The sequence below is a fragment of the Hoplias malabaricus genome, chromosome 3 (assembly GCF_029633855.1).
Source record: "Hoplias malabaricus isolate fHopMal1 chromosome 3, fHopMal1.hap1, whole genome shotgun sequence".
NCBI classification, from domain to species: Eukaryota; Metazoa; Chordata; class Actinopteri; order Characiformes; family Erythrinidae; genus Hoplias; species Hoplias malabaricus.
The window spans coordinates 51,709,893-51,728,760 of record NC_089802.1 but is presented as its reverse complement, the minus strand read 5'-3'; the positions used below and the strand labels follow the sequence as shown (position 1 = coordinate 51,728,760).

The window sequence follows — 18,868 nt, the reverse complement described above, 5'->3', positions numbered from 1 at the left end:
CATTACTACCATATTAAAACAGACCAAACAAACAGATACAGCATATGACATACATATATATATATATATATATATATATATAAGAAAGATCACAATCATACAGTTTTCATGGTTTAGCATTAAAGAACACCAAGTCAACTCACTACCCATAAAGATGTGTAATAGACTGTCTGGGTTACCCTAAAGTCCGTTGTGAGAACTTTCAAAACATTTATCCATCATCCGTTTGATAGAGTGTCCAAGTACTACTGCCTTTACTAGCATGTTAAAATGCATGAATTTCAACTTGGCCAATGTTCTTGTTTTTAACCTAGCCTACAGCAGTAATACAATTTCCACATTTCCTAACAGCATTTTTCAGTCTTCCTTCACCTTATGTTAATCTGAATCTGATTCAGCCAGACAAACTCTTTTCCAGTATAAGCTGTTTAGTTATCAGTCAGTAAGAGGTGGTGAATGTTAATTAATTTAAAACATTATTGTAAAGGGGTGGCATTGGCTACTCATAAGTGTCCATAGGTGTGTCTGAGTGAATGTGTGAGTGTGTATCACCTTGTGAAGGACTTTCACCCCCTTCAGTGTGTGTTCCCTCTTTGCGCTCAGTTAGCAGATATATTCTGTGTTGGCTCCGGACCCACCACAACCCTGGATGGGTGGTTACAAACAATTAATGAATAAATGATTGTAAATCAGTCTGGCACAACAGGAAATAATGTTTCTCTACAATATATTGATTTGAGTGTACATGTCAATTGTTGGGATCAAATAGGATTGTAATTGTTCAAATGCCTTTTTCAGTCTGGCAATTCCACAGATTTATACTTAGCTTGTTACTAAGAATGCCCTACTGTACTTAAGACCAACACTCCTACTCAAATTTCACTCTGCTCAGGGCTCCAATTATTCAGTTTCGCTGTGACCATGTTCCAATTCTCTCTAGGGTTTATAAACTTTCTTCAGGATTCTTTTGTAACTGTACAGAGGAATCTTTCTCTCACTCTTGAGATGTAGAGTAGGAGATGTGATTTCTTCGGCTCTGCTGCTGAGCTTACACATAGACACCATCCTTCATCTGTCCTACACAGAATGTTGTTTATAGAACACTCCACGCTATGTCTCTGTGTATGTGTGTGTGTGTGCGTGCTTTTGAAGAGCTTCTTTTAAAAATATGTTTTACAAGAAGATAAACCTGGTTTCCCTACAGAATCACAGTGTAAACTCCATGGTGTAAAACATTTTACTCTGTACCTTTATCTCATAGGTGAATGGTTTGGACTGTACTTCACTTTGAGAGATTGAGATGGAGTCAGACTGCTGCAAAACATGAAAACCTACTGCAACTATATGCTAATATCTGTTAGTGAATTATGTATTTGATTATAGTGCAGTAGCCTGTTTTATTTCAGGCATTTAAATTACCCATCTGGATAAATATGGTAAAGTCAATTTTGTGTTACAGTTGGCACAGAATTCCATATGTCTTTTATCATTTTGTTTAGACAGCTATAAATCCTATGCAGGCACACAGTTCCATAAATAGCAAAATGTGTTCTCCCATACAAGAACATGTATGCATCTTAAATGTCCTGAATATATCCTGAAATCCATATATATATATATATATATATATATATACAAAAAACCTCAGTCTACTGCTGCTCCCTAGTTCCCACAAGCAGGATTGCTGTTTGTCTCATTAACTCAAAAGTGGGTTATTCAGTCCAACAAATCATTTCAATAACTAAGTTATAACCCTATTTATCCCAATATACAAGGTTTGACAATAACACTTGTAATCGTGTTTATTATTGGGATTTGAAAAAGCAACAAAATGCAACCAACTTCTGAAATTTCACTTTGGAGTTGCAGAAAAATACACTCCTGGAAAAGGATGAAAGCATTTTGGTGAAAAATGGAGAGCTATAATAAAAAGGGTGAACAAAATAAATACTGACATATTTTATCATTTATAGGCAAATCTTGGTACTTGTTCATTCATTCATTGTCTGTAACCGCTGGGTCTGGGTCTGGAACCTTCCCGGAATCACTGGGCACAAGGCGGGAATAAACCCTGGAGGGGGCACCTGTCCTTCAACAGACGAAACACACTCTCACCCATGGGCAATTTTTGGTCACCAATCCACCTACCAATGCGTGTTTTTGAACTGTGGGTGGAAACTGGAGCACCCGGAGAACACACCAAACTCCTCACAGACAGTCATCCGGAGCAGATCCCTGAAGCTGTGTGACAGGGACACTACCTGCTGTGCCACCATGCCTCCCCAACACTTTCTCATCATTTTGTTAAATATTCTGGATCATCACTGGCGTTAAAAACCAATTTACTATTTTTTACATAAGAATTATGACTTCGCCTTTAAGATTTCTTTGTTCCTGTCTACGGAAAAAAGGCTTTGATAACATTTCTTTAATGTTCACTGATGAAGATGCCGTCATGGATGTCGTGTTGGTGCTGTCTCATTCCAGATTGGTGCTGGTCTGTGTTCAAGTCAACATAGTATTTGTGTGTGTGTGTGTGTGTGTGTGTGTGTGTGTGTGTGTGTTATTTAATATGATGTTGCCAATTCAGCTGGGGAGCAGCTTTGAAAGCCAAAGCAGCCCCCTTACCACCCCCTGTTCTGCGCCAAACATCTAAACACACATGCACACACTCACAGATTGTGCTTTTCTCACCCACACACTTAAATCTAGGCCATATACTCCAGCACTGCGGACATATGGGGAGTGAAAGCAGGACAAGGCTCACACGTACACACTCATAAAAAGGGGCTCTATGCTGTATATATGTCATTAGTATGTTTCATAATACAAGAAGAATGTCGTTTTTCTACATGTTAAAATATTTTCCACATATTAAATTTTATATGATGATGATATTTTATATGAGCAAACGTTGATATATAAACACATATAAAAGATAGAAATGAGATAGAAGAAGAAACTGAAAATAAGTATAATAATGGGACTACGGTGTTCTTAAATTTTATGTTCCCACTGAGATCCACTTAAATATCTTTTGGATTTATATACAAAAAAAAAAGGTCATTTAATTTGTATGCGTGTTTCCTAGCAATTAAACAAGACGTTTTACCAACATGTTTACCAATTTCTATTAAGTGTTTTTATTTTTTATTTATTTATTTTTAAACTGTCTTTAAAACTGATATATATTTATATACACTCAGTTCTGAGTCTGTGCCTTAGTCAAAAGCAGTCTGGACTGTATAGGTAGATATACCCTAGCGGTTTGTTGCCTGTTGTGACATCACAAAAATCCTGAATCAGAACTTAGCTGTGGTTGGAGCTGAATTTTTAAACTATGGAAATGTTCATTTATATACATCATCAAACTCTCGTATTACAAAACCAGAGAGGAAATTCCCCCAGTGGATCAGTCTCCCTACAGTGCACTCAGATGTGCGGACACTGCAAGTGTCAACCTCCCCGAGGCACTCTGTCGATTTGAGAGTGAGCCCTACAATGAGAATAATAATGACACAACGTCAATTGAAGTGTATCAGCTAGTGCCCTTCGCGCGCTCTGTGAAGAGGACGCGCGCGCAATCACGAACACATGCGACCTCAAAACTGACGCGGGCTGCGACCGAAAGCACACGCCTCTACAATATACCACACTAATGAACGTACTTCTTAGACGGTGGGGTTATTTTTGACCCGCTGTTTGGAGCGCGGCCACAGTCTCTATCGCGCACTAACTCACCTGTAGCTCCGCTGTTTGTAGACTGGACCTCAGTCTGAGAGCGGGGGTTGCTTTTTTGTGTGTGTTTTAGTGAAGACGCTGCGAGAGAAGGAGCACCTGGGCGGTGTGACGTCACACTGCCCTACTTCGCCGACAAGTCCTCGAGAGACATGCACTTCCTCAAACAGCTGAAACAGACGAAGAGAAACAGCGAGGAAGGAATCTGTAGATAAACCGCTACTTTTGCCTTTTTTGATAAGAGGTGAGTTCTAAATAAAATATTTGCATTGATTTTTAGTTTTCGAGGTTTTGAAAACACAGTGTTTTAGAAGCACGTCTGAATGAAGGAGCGCGTTGGTTCTCAAATTATCTTCAAGGATATGCTTTGAGAGTCAAGTGTGCAAGTACAGAAAAATCTATTCTTTGCATTTCTGATAATCGGAAATATACACTGGAATTTGGTTTATCAGTGTATGCGCTTAACCTGTGAGAAATTCAAAATATAGTTTTTGGGGTGCGAGAAAAAAAATATAAATACAAAATCAGTTGGCGGTTTTTCGGAATAGCTTAGATTGCATTTCCTTTACAGCTCCGGGTAGCATTCGAGCATTAACTTCCCTGTATGATGTATTCCTTTAAAGTTGTATTTATTTATTTTGGTCACCATTTAGTCTCACCAGTCATTGCTGAATACATCTGTGCCACTAGCACGTTTCTCGTTGTTTTCTGCTTGCTGCTGATCACTAAGAGTAATATGAATGTACAGTGAGTGTGCCCTTATGTACCTTCAGTGTTAAGTCTTAGATGTTTGTTGCATTCTCTGGTTCTCACCATCCAATGTATCCTTTACACATTAAGTTAAATTGAGATCTGGACTCTAGTGGCCAGTCCATTGGTCACTGGTCCGTTGTCCATTAGTCCATTTATTTATTTATTTAGTCATTTAATTATTATTATTATTATTATTGGTTTTCTTTTATGCTACTAAACCCAAATAGCTGAGTTGAAAAATGAGTCATCTTACAGTGAAAGTATAGACTACAAGAAAACCTGTAGATTTTATAGTCATGTGGTGACATGACATGTGATGCTGTTATACAAATACATTGCCCCAATGGAAGATCTTCCTCTCTCCTCTTGCAGTGACAGTTCAGCAGGATAAATGTTCTCCTATTGCACAGGAGACCAGTATTCCCGCATGACCTACTAGTAGCCTCAAATTTATGTAAACATTGCTTGCTCTTTTTTGTATTTTCTGGTTAGCCCAAGTGCCCCTTTGAATGGGACAACTCCTGTCAATGACTTTCCTGCATCCCTGTTCAGCTGTGTTAACTTGGGCAGCTGCCACTTGGTCCACTCCCTTACTGAATGTGTATGTGCTCTAATGCGGAACTGACTGCTAGCCCTTGAGTTAAAATGAAAACTGTATCTGGTTGTAGAGTCATGGCTTGATGCTCTTGGTATTCCTTATTTGTTCAGAGACTATGAGGAAGCTTACTAATGGAGCATTTTAGCAACTTTTGTGACTAAGGGGCAGCCAGATTATTAACAACCAAGATATAAGTGGATGTTTCAGCCTGGAGAACATGGAATCAGTGGGTTCCTGTTTAGCTTAATTCAATTTATGCAAATTTATCTGGACAGCTCAGTGCACATATATAATCAAGTTGTGTTTGCATGATGTTAAAATGTTACCTTGCACCACATTTTTAATTCTGGGAAAGTGGGTGATAATGGGTTTGTCTGTTAATACTCTAAAGTGATTGAAGTTGACCAATTGTGATAATCAGTGACTTCTGTTCCAAATATGACCTGGTTTAACCTTTATCACCATTCTGGAAAGTGTTACTTTAAGGCTGTATATAGTTTTTACTTATAATTAAAAAAAATCATCCAACTAAAGAGTGGGAATATGTTCTCTTCCATTGTTTTTGTTTAGTCAATGTGTATCAACCAGAACGATCCATTAGAACAATGCATATAATCATCTATGTCATCTATGTTTTCACACTCCATGCAGTTCAGAGTCCCAACACATCACTGCAATTCTTTGTTCCATATTTGGAACCAAATCTCCAGCCCCTGCAACTTGGCTGGTTGTATTCCCAGCTGAAGAAGCAGCTGCAGGTTGAGAGCAAAATCCACCCCCTTCTGTCATTTCATGACTGTTCTCCAGCATGCTTCCATCGCTATCACAAGTGAAATAGCTCCACAAAACCTCTTTTACCCTGTTCATAAATGAGCTCTTGAAAAACTATTGGATGCTTATTATACTGATTTATTTTTAAAAGTATCCTAAGTAGATTTTGGGGCCAAATAATGGATCTTCTCAGACATAACTAAATTGCAATATAACAAAAGATCTAAAGCACATGTGCCCTTGTCCACCAACCACAGACAGTTTATTTAATGTGGCTTCCAAAGTTAGGCTCCTTAGTTGCTGTGAGCTATGTAGTGGACATTAGCTGTAGAGGAGCATTAAGTATTTGCTCAACCTGGACGTTTGTCTTGTGTATATACTTTCACAAAGAATCAAGATGAGTCAGAGACAATGACGTAGGCTCATCCTCACGTACTGCAAGCTGGCATGGATATTTCCAGCATTCTCTCACTACAAGTGGCTGGTCTGCCTAGTCTGAATAGCTGGGGGCACACTGTCAAGAGTCTTAGAGTACAATGACTCTAAGATAATGGTGGTTCACCCACATGTTGTCCAAATATCTTGTGCATGATCAAGAAATTATTCAGAGACTTGAAACAACCAGGAAAGCTGTGACAGAATCCTTGTCAAATATCCCTTCTGGAGTTCTTCAGGTTTCTGGAGACCTCTTCCATGTGAGCACATAATTAATTACTGCCATGTTTGGCAGTTTGTATAATGTAAAAAATATACATTAGCCTTGTTACTGGCTATACTATACCTCCAGTATTGATAAGTTGTTCAGAATGGACAGATAGATCTGAATCATCTGTCACAGACTCTATCTACAGGCACTCTCACCTTTTAATCATGCATTTGGTAAATTTGCAAAACCTGTCAATCAATGTAAGACCTAAGTTTTGGACAGATTTCCAAAAGGGATTAAGTCTAGTTCTGGTTTAAGCAGCTGAATTTATATTCTCCATTAAACAAACAGTGTATTTCAGGACTAGACTGTATTTCAGTCCATGTTGGGAAAGTCAAATCCATATTTATGTATAAAGGCATTGTCACTTTTTACATGTATGGATCCCATATACAGAATTTACACTGGTTTTGTGTGTACAGTCATGCATGCATCATTAGCAGGGGTGAAAGTAGGGACAGAGTCAGGTCAGTGAAGGTGGGGCTGCCTGTCAGTGATAGAAAGAGGAATAACCTAGTGATAGATACAGTATAAGAGTTGGTGTTTAGATTTTGCTGTTGTTCAGTGATCAGAAGTAATAAGTTGCTTTAAACTGATATGTAATTAACTGTCTCTTAGTTTATGTCTTCACTTTCTCCTTTGAATATTATGAGCTTTTCTATGAATGTTTGCTATGGAATCCTGCTGCAGAGTTTAATCTGTTTTCAATGTCTAATCACAGTATCAGACCCACCAAAATGCCCCCTAACCTGATATAACTCAATGACTGAAGTGGCAGTGATGCCATATCCCATACAGTTAACTATACATGACAGTTTGACAATGAGAGCGCAATTTTTTTTTAAAATTATTTTTATTATTATTATTATTATTTTTAATGCAATCATAAAATGCATTGAGCCCTGTGAAGGACTGGCACCCCCTCCAGGGTGTATTCCTGCCTTGCGTCCAATGATTCCAGGTAGGCTCTGGACCCCCGCGACCCTGAATTGGATAAGCGGTTACAGATAATGAATGAATGAATGAATAAAATGCATTGAGTTCAACGCATGCACCAAGTTACGTTTTTTCCAATGTTCAAGAAACAGTGCTTTGTCACCTTATTCTTTATAGAGTACATGAGTGAATGCTACAGTTATGTCTGAGACAGTGAGAAACCAGAAACCATGTAGATCTATATCATGTTTTTTGGTCAATCATAATCATGTTCTCTTTTTAAGTCTAATTTTTACTTGTATATATTTTTAATCATTTGCATGTTATTCAAGCATATTTCTTTTGTACTTTTTTTTGTGTGTATTAAGTTTTGAAGCAAACATGAATAATGAGCACTCGCATAACGTGCTTTTCTGCTCACACAGATAATCACACAAAGTTCACCATCACATACACATGTGCACAAATTCTGTGCATTATGTTCTCTCTGTCAGTTTTAATGTTCTCTTATGCAACTTGTCCATGCATTGTCATCTAAGTATGTTTGAGCAAGTCCACAAAGTCCTATGTATCCTGATAACCACACCTGAATACACAGCACATTCTCATTTACCAGCATGCTTTTCTTTCTTCTACTGCAGTAAATGAGTCACACTCCCAAAAATAGGGGAGCAATAACATGTGAGTGTCTGTGTGTGTTAGTCCTGCATTTTTATTTATTTTGTTTATTTTTTAAAATAAAAGAGCCTCAGGGATTGCCATGGCTTGTTTATTGATCAATCTCACTCTGTACAGCTGGCTTTTGTTATTGACTACCTCACTGTAGTGCTGTATAAAATGTTGTAATACTGTGGCCTGTTTCAGCATTCAAGTAGAAGTTAAATGGGTTTAGACATGTTGCTGTGTGAACTGTTCAAGGAATGCGGCATTTGAGCAAGTGTGTGCATGCATGTGCAAGTGTGTGTGTATATATATGTGTGTGTTGTAGCTGTCTTTCAAGTTAATTCATACACTCATATATCCATTTGTGTATTTTCTGTAGCTGCTTTATCCTGTACAGTGTCAAGGTGTGCAGTTAATATAAATCAATTATTGTATAATAAAAATTAGTTTTATATCAGCGCATGTGCCTCAGAAGCTTTACAATACTGTGACCTTCTGAAACTGTGCCAACACCCAGCCCTTCTAACTGTACAGTGGTACAGCACCTGATCCAAAGTCTAAAGTTTGTATTCAGATGTAGCTTTAAGTGTATTTTGTCAGTTTAAATGAAAGTATGTGAAACACTTACTTATCTTGGCGATCTTTGCTAGTATATGTTTTAGTTAGTCGCAATGCTTGTTGAATATGACACAGGGGTTTAGCTTATCTAAACACACAGTTAAGGAGGAAAATCCCTCCTTTAGCAAACATTTAGCATGTTATATGCTAATAGTGTGGAGACAAAACAGTATGCCATAGAGCTGGCCTAGAAGAAGGGGATTTTGCCATATGGTTTAACTGACCAATTTTATCTTGTTGAAATGGGTATATGTGAAGAGGGGTTGGGGGTATGAGTAATTAATTTAAGTACTATTTGATATTAAATTTTGGGAAAGGGCTGTAAAGAAAACTGATGGCTATTTAGAAGCTGGTGTTTGAAATATTGAGCGTTCTTTTAATTTATTTGCACTGAGTTGGGCTTATTAATAAAAACTAATTATGTATGTCCTTCTGTGTTAAATTGTTCTTATAAAATGTGAATGACAGTTTCACTTTTGTGTGTTAAATGCTTTGCTTTTTTTTAAGTACCAAACCAGTCATAATTTAACCCCATAAAAACTCTTCTGTTCATCATAACTTCTCTGTTCTATAGGAGCAGATTTATGAATATGTGCAGGGCATGTAATTCCTAATGCATAAAACAAAACTTATTATTCAATTGATTTGGGTGGTGGATCATTCTCAGTGCTGCAGTGACACACCACCACCTCAGTGTCACTGCTGGACTGAGAATAGTCCACCAACCAGAAATAGAGCATTCAGTTTAGAAATGTTCCAGTTCTAGATATTTTAGTTGCTTTCATTTGACTTCCTCCATACTTATTTAAGTTGATGATCTTTTATGTAGTCTCCTAATAATCATCCAGAAACATCAATAAATTGATTACTTAACTTATTTTAGGGAGTGGATTTAACCATAAATGGTGGGAGTAAGTGTCAACGGGGAACTTCACTTTGTGTTTGTGTTTCAGGTTCTGTGAGAGTGGATGTCATGGCACCCTTCCTGAGAATTGCGTTTAATGCCTATGATCTTGGTGCACTTTCACCAATGGCTGAGTCGCCTTTCTGTGCAGTCAAAATGAAGGAGGCACTCAGCACAGGTGAGGCAGTGGATGATTGTGGACAATTTAAAAAGTAGTATTAATTTGACCCTTCCCTTTGAGTTTTTCAGCCTAAACTAGTTTTAGCTTCTGGTTTAAGAAAAAACATCCAGAAATCATCCTGACACTCTGATTCTCTCTTGGCAGAACGAGGGAAGACTTTGATTCAGAAGAAGCCCACCATGTTCCCTGCTTGGCGTGCCAGCTTTGATGCACATATTTATGAGGGGCGTGTCATACAGGTGCTCCTCATGCGGACTGCTGAGGACCCCTTAGCAGAGGTGACAGTGGGCGTGTCTGTATTAGCAGAGAGATGCAAGAAGGCCAATGGTCGTGCAGAATTCTGGGTATGTGTGTGTGCGCAAGTGTGTGTGCAAGTGTGTACATGTGTGTTTATGTTGTATTTAACCTGCTCTCTCCACATTCAGGTCGATCTGCAACCTTCAGGAAAAGTGATGATGTCTGTGCAGTATTTTGTGGAGGATGTGGATTCAGGTGAGACATGCAAAGGTGAATGGTCATATTCTTTTTACACACTCCTTGTTTTTTTCTCTCTCTCTTTCTTACAGTGCCACACACAAACACCCTCATATTCATCTGTTCTGTGTTTGATTTAAAGATGTGAGTCTCATTTATTATAACTGATATGATGGAAGGTAACTGTCAGTACAGTGTGTAAATATTTTGAGGGGTGCAGGGTGGATGTATTTTAAAGTTAGTTTCTCTGGAATGACTTCAGTCAGCATGTTTGAGCGTCTCTCCCCTACAGCTTCCTGAATTCTAGTTCCTCCTGCTTCATTAATTCTCTTCCCATCCCTTCCACAGATCTTTGTTTGTTTTAACATTTGCAAAAACTACAGCACATATATTTTTGCTATTATTATTGCACATATTGTTTTCTTTTTATGTAATACATTTAAGGTATAATGACACCTCAGATATATCATTAATGATACACAGCTAAGGGCGGCACGGTGGCGCAGCAGGTAGTGTCGCAGTCACACAGCTCCAGGAACCTGGAGGTTGTGGGTTCGATTCCCGCTCCGGGTGACTATCTGTGAGGAGTTGGTGTGTTCTCCCCGTGTCCGCGTGGGTTTCCTCCGGGTGCTCCGGTTTCCTCCCACAGTCCAAAAACACACGTTGCAGGTGGATTGGCGACTCGAAAGTGTCCATAGGTGTGAGTGTGTGTGTGTGTCTGTGTTGCCCTGTGAAGGACTGGCGTCCCCTCCAGGGTGTATTCCCGCCTTGCGCCCGATGATTCCAGGTAGGCTCTGGACCCCCCGCGACCCTAAATTGGATAAGCGGTTACAGATAATGGATGGATGGATACACAGCTACTGTGCATCTCATTTCCTCAAATAAGCCACATTCAGATTACTCAGTTCTTAATAAACAAAATAATATCTAATTTGAATCCAGTATAATATTTAGGAATTATGAATAGCATTAAGTGAATGAATCACTGTAATGACTATGAATAATATAAATTATATACATTTTTGTGTCTTTATTAATATACTAATTACAAACTGCAGTATTCATTATATAAGCATATAAAAGGAACTGTACAAAAAAAAAAACAACAACAACAGGTGACTCAATTTAAACTTCTGAAATAGACATCAGTTAGGCTAAATGCATAATAGACTGAAATAATTGATTAACATTCATTAATGTTTATGTTTTGTAAAATTATGTAAAATTTATGTTAATGTTTGGCCCAGTGGTTTTAACAGATTTGCTCATGCTCTTTCAGACTCTCGTCAGTCTGTAATGATGGAGGAAGATGCTCCAACTCTGACTCGCCGCCGTGGGGCTATTAAACAGGCCAAAGTTCACTTCATCAAAAACCATGAGTTTATTGCCACCTTCTTTAGACAGCCCACCTTCTGCTCTGTCTGCAGAGACTTTGTCTGGTGAGCTGTGTGTGTGTGTGTGTACGTACGTTTAAATGTTTATAAATAATCATACTACAAATGTTGTAGGAGCTCTTGTTTGAAATATCTTGAGATAGATATGAAGCTGAACAAAATAGTTTCTTCTCAGGCATCACTACATTGATGCTACCACTACCTTTATTTTTAAAATTTACCAGCAATTCAAAATATACATAATGGGAATATGAATTATAATTTATGAAAAAAGTGTTAATAATTGTCTTATTTTTCAGGGGGCTTAACAAGCAAGGATATAAGTGCAGACGTAAGTATTGTTCTGGGAATGTTTAGTCATTTCTTTAAGCTTTTTTTAAGATTTCTTTTTTATTATTGTCTACATCTTTTGCTTCTACAGAATGTAATGCAGCTATACATAAGAAATGCATTGACAAAATCATTGGCAGATGCACAGGCACAGCGGCTAACAGCCGTGACACAGTGGTAAGTGTGACACCCACAGAGTGTGAAGTGTTTAGATCCATATCATGAATCTACAAGTTTTATGGTGTGTGTGTGTGTGTGTGCAGTTTCAGAAGGAGCGTTTCAAAATTGACATGCCACACCGCTTTAAGATCTACAACTACATGAGTCCTACCTTCTGTGACCACTGTGGAAGTCTGTTGTGGGGCCTTGTTAAACAAGGACTAAAGTGTGAGGGTGAGTGAGAGATTTTGTGTGTTTGTGTGTGTCACAGGCCAAAAGAACTAATACTGTGTTTCATGTGTTCATTTAGTCCACATTGTGTTAGTTGCAGCTTAATATTAGGCTAATTAATAATAACCAATGAATCACTAAACCCGTGTGTTTTTAAAGAAGCTGCATAAATTATATTGTACCAATGATACAAAGAAAATGTCACTCTGTTGTTTGCTTTTACATGGTTTGAATGTGTGACTCCCTGACTCTAATTTTATTTCACTCAGACTGTAGCATGAATGTTCATCATAAGTGCCAGACTAAAGTAGCCAACCTGTGTGGGATCAACCAGAAACTGCTGGCAGAAGCACTCACTCAAGTCAGCCAGGTCAGTGTGTATGTGATTTAGGGTTTAAATTGAGACGTTAATGACAGCCAATGGGGATTTCATTTTTATGAAGATTGGAAAACATTTGTGCGTGCAATTTTTCTCTCACAGAAGTCCACAAAGCGGTCTGATACAAACACACACGATACTGGAGTTTACCAGGACTTTAACAAAAGCCCTGGGCCTGATGGCAGTGGTCAGTGTCAATATTTGTTTTTGTATGTGTTTTATGTGTAACCAATAATGGTTATAGCTATTGTTATGATTACAGTAAAGTTGGTTGTTATACTCCCCTTGTGTAGATGGGACTCCATATGGTCTTATTTGGGAGGGCTCCAGTCCCCGTCCTCCTTCTCGGATCATGCACCAGACACGCATCACTGCTGAACACTTCACCTTCCACAAGGTGCTGGGCAAAGGCAGCTTTGGCAAGGTAGAGTTACCCTTAATATAAAATCACTTCTTAAAAGTCTGTAAATCTCCTAAACATAAATTGAGAACCCTTTATATTGAAGAATAAAAAAAATTATTTTCACATTTAATAGTATTTCTCTGCAGAAACATGTGCCAAGTGAGTAATGCAATCTTTCCTCAGCAACACAAGACTACATTTGATGTCAGAGTACACTAAACAAACACCAAATATCAGAAATGTTTTGGAGAATCTAGAACAGGTCAATTGTCTGTGGTTTACTTGACCTAATGGTTCCATTTTTGTCAACTGCCAACTTTTCGAAAGTGTGCTCTTGCCTTAATACAGAATAGTATCAAACAGGAGCTTACAAGTCAATAAATTCAACATAAAGAAAACAGCATATAAAACCACTGTACAAAAACAATGGAATGTTATTTAAAACATTTGTTAATCTCTGAGGCAACCGTGCCTATTTATGTATGAATTATCAGTGTCCACTGATATTTGTAACAGTAACAGCCCAGATATTATTTCAAGCATGTAAGCAATGTTAACAGTATCCTGTGCATGAAGCACTTGTCCGTAAAAATGTAAACAAGTTAAGACTTTGTTGTAGCTTAATGATACAACCTTTCAATCTTGAAATTATTATTACATTTGGAATTACTGTTTTCAAACATATGAAATCAACATGTTTCCAGATACCTTTACAAAATGACTCTGTTCGAAACATTTAACATTTGTGTCTTGCAATTATAAATGTGGTATTTTTCACTTCTTATCTCTCTCTCAATCTTTGTTCTTCTCATTTTCTTAGGTGTTTCTGGCTGAAATGAAGGGCTCTGGGGAATGGTTTGCTGTGAAAGCACTAAAGAAAGATGTTGTTCTAATGGATGATGATGTTGAGTGTACTATGATTGAAAAGCGTGTATTGGCTATGGCCTGGGATAATCCCTTCCTTACACACCTTTATTCCACCTTCCAGACCAAGGTAAAAATAATATAATTAAGTAATCCCCAGCAATGAACTACCACCAACAGCTTTTAAATATATATTTTAAATATATAAATATATATTTTAATATATATTTTAAGAGTAATGTTACAAATAAATGATGAAAAACACTTTTCTAAGTGTTTGAAGTATTTGGTTGTACAGTATAATGTAATCACTGCATATCTAAGCTTCTTGAATTGAGATGAACCAGTTATAATGTTTACTGCATTGTCTATATTAGGAGCATTTATTCTTTGTGATGGAGTATCTGAATGGAGGAGATCTAATGTTCCATATACAGGAAAAAGGACGCTTTGACCTCTACAGAGCCACGTAAGCCAGGAATATACAAACATAGAAATATACAGTGACATAATAAGTTCATCTGGAACTACAACTTCAAGCATGAGCAGAAAAGACAAGTTTAAAATGTTCTTTAATTTTTCGCTCTCAGATTCTATGGAGCAGAAATTGTGTGTGGACTCCAGTTCCTTCATGGGAAAGGCATTATCTACAGGTGATTATTTACCCCAATCAACCATATTTTAACCACTTCCTTGTTTCTATACTTGCTGCTCATTCTCTCAGATCCACTGACTATACATCTGTTGCTCTGCATAATTTGTTAACACGTTCCCCTGTTCAGGCATTGAGCCTGATACACCACCTAAATAACACCTGTTCTGTGGAGGTCCTGAGCAATGTAGAACAGGGTGAAAGAGAACAATGTATGCAGTGTTTTTATACATTCAGTGTTTCTTTAAGTTGCTAAAGATACCAAAAAACGTATTTCCCTTCCCCGTTTCTGTCATTTTCTCTCTATTTTAGAGACCTGAAATTGGATAACGTGATGTTAGATGGAGAAGGTCATATAAAAATAGCTGATTTTGGCATGTGTAAGGAGAATGTTTTTGGAGACAATCTGGCCACAACCTTCTGTGGAACGCCAGACTACATTGCCCCTGAGGTATAAAAAACAAGCTGAATACACTATTGACCTAAATGTTCTCATCAGTTGATATCAGTTTGTTCAGTTGGCCCTTTCAAATCACTAAGACCTGATGTGTTTGTGTGTTGCAGATCCTTCTGGGTCAGCAGTATTCATTTTCAGTGGACTGGTGGTCTTTTGGTGTGCTGGTGTATGAGATGCTGATTGGTCAGTCACCGTTTCATGGAGATGATGAAGATGAGCTGTTTGAGTCTATCCGTATGGACACACCTCACTATCCTCGCTGGATCACTGTGGATACCAAAAATATGCTAGAGCGGGTACACACGTGCACACACATGAACACTTTTGTGATTACATGGTGACACAATAAATTCAATGTAAAATGGACAGTTCAAAAGTAAGAATTTCATTAAGTACATGTTATTCATTCTCCTCATGAAACAAAAACTGAAGGAAACTGCTATGTAATGTTTTGTATAATATCACATTTCTTTTAACTATTGTGCCCCTGCAGTTTTCTCTATTACACCTTTGTTTGGTGAAGTATCCATTTTCAAAGAAAAGTACAAGCATTTTTTTTTCTTTTTTCATAAACTTAAACTTAAACTCTCCATTAATGATAAGTTTTTCATTCAGGTTGATGCTCCACTGTTCTGTTAACACAAGTTTGAATGCATGTGCTTTATGACCATTTTAATTGAACTTGGATAAATGAAGCGTACCTGACTTTTGCTGTGTATATAATTCTACTGTATAAACTTCCTGTATAATGTCATTGGATAATAATTCATTTGATTAAAAACAGACATTTGTAATTGTATTATTACCCAACATTTTAGTCTTTCCATAATTTTTTTTTCCTTTATATACATTTTCAGCTATTTGAGCGAGATCCTTCCCGTCGCTTGGGTGTTGTGAGTAACATCCGATCTCAGCCATTCTTCAAGACTGTGAACTGGCCTGCTTTAGAGAGGAGAGAAATTGAACCTCCTTTCAAACCAAAAGTGGTATGTTCTCTGTTTTTTCCCTAACCTCCCCATTTTTTCTTACAGGTTATACATTAATTTATTTCTTCAGCTTCCATACTTACTCTTGATGTTCTTTTTCATTTGCAGAAATCTCCTAATGACTGCAGCAATTTTGATCGTGAATTTTTAAGTGAGAAGCCTCGTCTCTCTCACTGTGAGAAAGGTTTGATTGACTCAATGGACCAAAGCGCCTTCGCTGGCTTCTCGTTCATCAATCAAAGAATGGAGCACCTCTTGCAGAAGTGATAGACACACTTCGACCACTTAGCATGACTGGAAAAAATCCACTATGATTATAAGCTCAGTGTATACAGCTGATATTTTTATGTGTCCAAATATGTCAACTAGCTCTCTGTCTTCTTTAAATAAAAATAGTTATTGGGGATGAATATTTAGAAAGAACCACAATGCAATGATAATTCAGATGTTAGATCAGTATTTCCCTATCTTGGTCATAGAGGCCCACTGTTACACATTGTAATGTTTTATTTGTCCCAAAACACAATATTTCCGTTAATCAGCTCATTCATCACTTACTGAGATGAAGTGGGTGTGTTAAAGACGGGAAGCATTTAGGAGCACAGATATCCAAGTGCATGGTCCTATCAAAGGGACATCATGAGTTAAATTCCCTATGATACCTGAGCCATTCAAATCCAAGATTCCAAGAGAACACATTTGGCCTTAATTTTTCTGGAAGGGTAGGCTCAGCAAGATACTAGCCAATGTGCATGCCTGTAAGCTTACATATTAGTTATAGGCAGTTAGTGTTCTCATTCAAGTGTGTTGATCTGTCCAATGCCATTCTGGCAACAGTTCAAAAAGATGCAGTAGTCACCTTCACATGTCACTGAGGAAATGTGACAGTGTTCACCTTCCAAACTTGGAAGCAGTGTATGAGTGGGGTTAGGGAAAAGAAACAACACATTGAGTCTTGGAGGCCTAAATTTGAATGAATGAAAATGTGAGTGAATTACAAGCCAGTTCCATTATGTTTCATACCTAAAAAAAATGCAAAATACTATGCAGAGAAGTGGCTCTCCAAGACTGGCCAGTCAGCACTTAGCAACGGTCTTGAGAGAAAAAGCTGAAGCCATTAGATGTTGGTATGGAGTTAGCTAGTGATGGCCCTCTAGGTCATAGAATTCATTTTAATTTGAACAAATTACATCACTCTTGTTAAGGATATGTAGGTATGATGTGGTTTCTGTACTTAATTCTTTTATGAGTAGCTCATTCATAATTTAGTATCATTAGAGACCTAGGGACGTATGCTAATGTGTCGATGAACAACACAGATGTAGCCTTAGAGGAGAACAATAGAGAAAAAGGCACAGAAATTATGTACAGATCACCTTTACGTCAGTGTGTGCATGCTGCACTTTCTGGGATTAAGTGGTACAACATTATGTTTATAGTGGTATTTCCAGTTGTATGCATATGTGCATAGGGTGTGTGTCAGACAGCAGTGTAATGCATATATGCAAGTGTGTGAAAGAGAGGAAATAAGAAAAAGAACATTTTAAAGTATATATTTAACCATTTATTGCACATGTGATTAACTTTAAAATAAGTAATGTGTAATACTGTGTACTACTAATGTGAGACTTACATTGTATATGTGTATGATGTATATAATGAAATTATGTATATATTCAGTATAAGATGCCTTGGCTTTCATTTTGTGGTTTGTGTGTATATTGTTAATGCGTTTAAGCTATTTTATTACTTGGAAATTAAATATGAGCATATGGTCAAACATGTAAAACTGTGCTTTTTGTATTCAATTTAAAATTGTCTTGATGTTGGAAATGCACATATACATACAGTGGCCCCAGAATCATTTAGACATATGTGATATGCTTGCAAATGTATTATGAAATAAAATGTAAAATCAGGTTGTATTTATTTTAAAAAGACTGTTCTAAGGCATACTATAAAAAGGCTGGTATTCAGATAGGTATTGTTGGGCCACTTGTGTTGGTTTGCATTGAACTTATTAATGAACAGAAGCCCACTCACCTCACTCAGGTTAATGTTCCGTGATTTGTTACACATTTACTGAAATATAAAGAAATAATCATATAAAGTAAAAAAAAATAATAATTAAATAGTAACAGTGGTTGAATGATTTATAATATATATATATATAATTTTTTTTTTTTTATGTGTGCGTTTATAAATGTTCTGAAGAGAGGATAATCTGAAAGGCAAAATCGGGATTGTGCCCCATTGCCAGACTTCTTAGATCATTCCGCCCTCTTGTAGAGATTAAAATGTGCTAGAACACAAACACAGACAAAATCTATATTATTGTTGTTGTTGTTGTCATCTATCAAAAGTGAAAAGCGAATATGAAACTGAAAAATATGGCAGGAAATAACAGCAGCGTAGGTTTTCCTGCCCTGTTAAGTAAATAAATTATGTATTTTTGGTGTTTATTTGTTTCGCATAGAGTATAATGTTCTTTGCTGATAGAAATAACCTCATAACTTTGTGAACGTTCAGTAAATTCATTAATATACTAACTTAAAAACAATCACTACTCACTGGTGCCCTTTATTATAGAGATCAGCATACGGTTTCTGACTTCATATACACGTGCAATCTCTAAATAATACCCTACACATTCACTGGTATATTATTGTTT

The 18,868-nt window shown here is 37.3% G+C and overlaps 1 protein-coding gene across 2 annotated transcripts; it reads left to right on the top strand.

Moving 5' to 3' along the window:
• The first annotated feature begins 3,659 nt into the window (after window positions 1–3,659).
• On the top strand, window positions 3,660–18,196 carry prkcda (protein kinase C, delta a). Of its 2 annotated transcripts, none has more exons than XM_066663299.1 (18): window positions 3,660–3,982; window positions 9,737–9,865; window positions 10,013–10,212; window positions 10,294–10,375; window positions 11,622–11,781; window positions 12,036–12,067; window positions 12,158–12,243; window positions 12,330–12,459; window positions 12,726–12,826; window positions 12,938–13,022; window positions 13,129–13,259; window positions 14,059–14,232; window positions 14,480–14,571; window positions 14,693–14,755; window positions 15,067–15,205; window positions 15,319–15,507; window positions 16,069–16,197; window positions 16,306–18,196. In XM_066663299.1, the coding sequence occupies exons 2-18, from the start codon at window positions 9,757–9,759 to the stop codon at window positions 16,462–16,464; spliced, it is 2,061 nt and encodes a 686-aa protein (XP_066519396.1). In that variant the 5' UTR covers window positions 3,660–3,982; window positions 9,737–9,756; the 3' UTR covers window positions 16,465–18,196. The 2 variants fall into 2 exon arrangements, with proteins under 2 accessions (XP_066519396.1, XP_066519397.1); XM_066663300.1 differs by having other exon boundaries at window positions 10,294–10,360; window positions 16,306–18,195.
• Window positions 18,197–18,868: the final 672 nt, after the last annotated feature.

Excerpts from the sequence above, each read along its gene's own strand:
- prkcda (XM_066663299.1), top strand. The coding sequence starts at position 9,757 with ATGGCACCCTTCCTGAGAATTGCGTTTAATGCCTATGATCTTGGTGCA. Across the intron at positions 10,376-11,621 it reads TTCAGGTGAGACATGCAAAG|ACTCTCGTCAGTCTGTAATG; the intron begins GTGAATGGTCAT and ends ATGCTCTTTCAG. Across the intron at positions 14,756-15,066 it reads GGGAAAGGCATTATCTACAG|AGACCTGAAATTGGATAACG; the intron begins GTGATTATTTAC and ends TCTCTATTTTAG.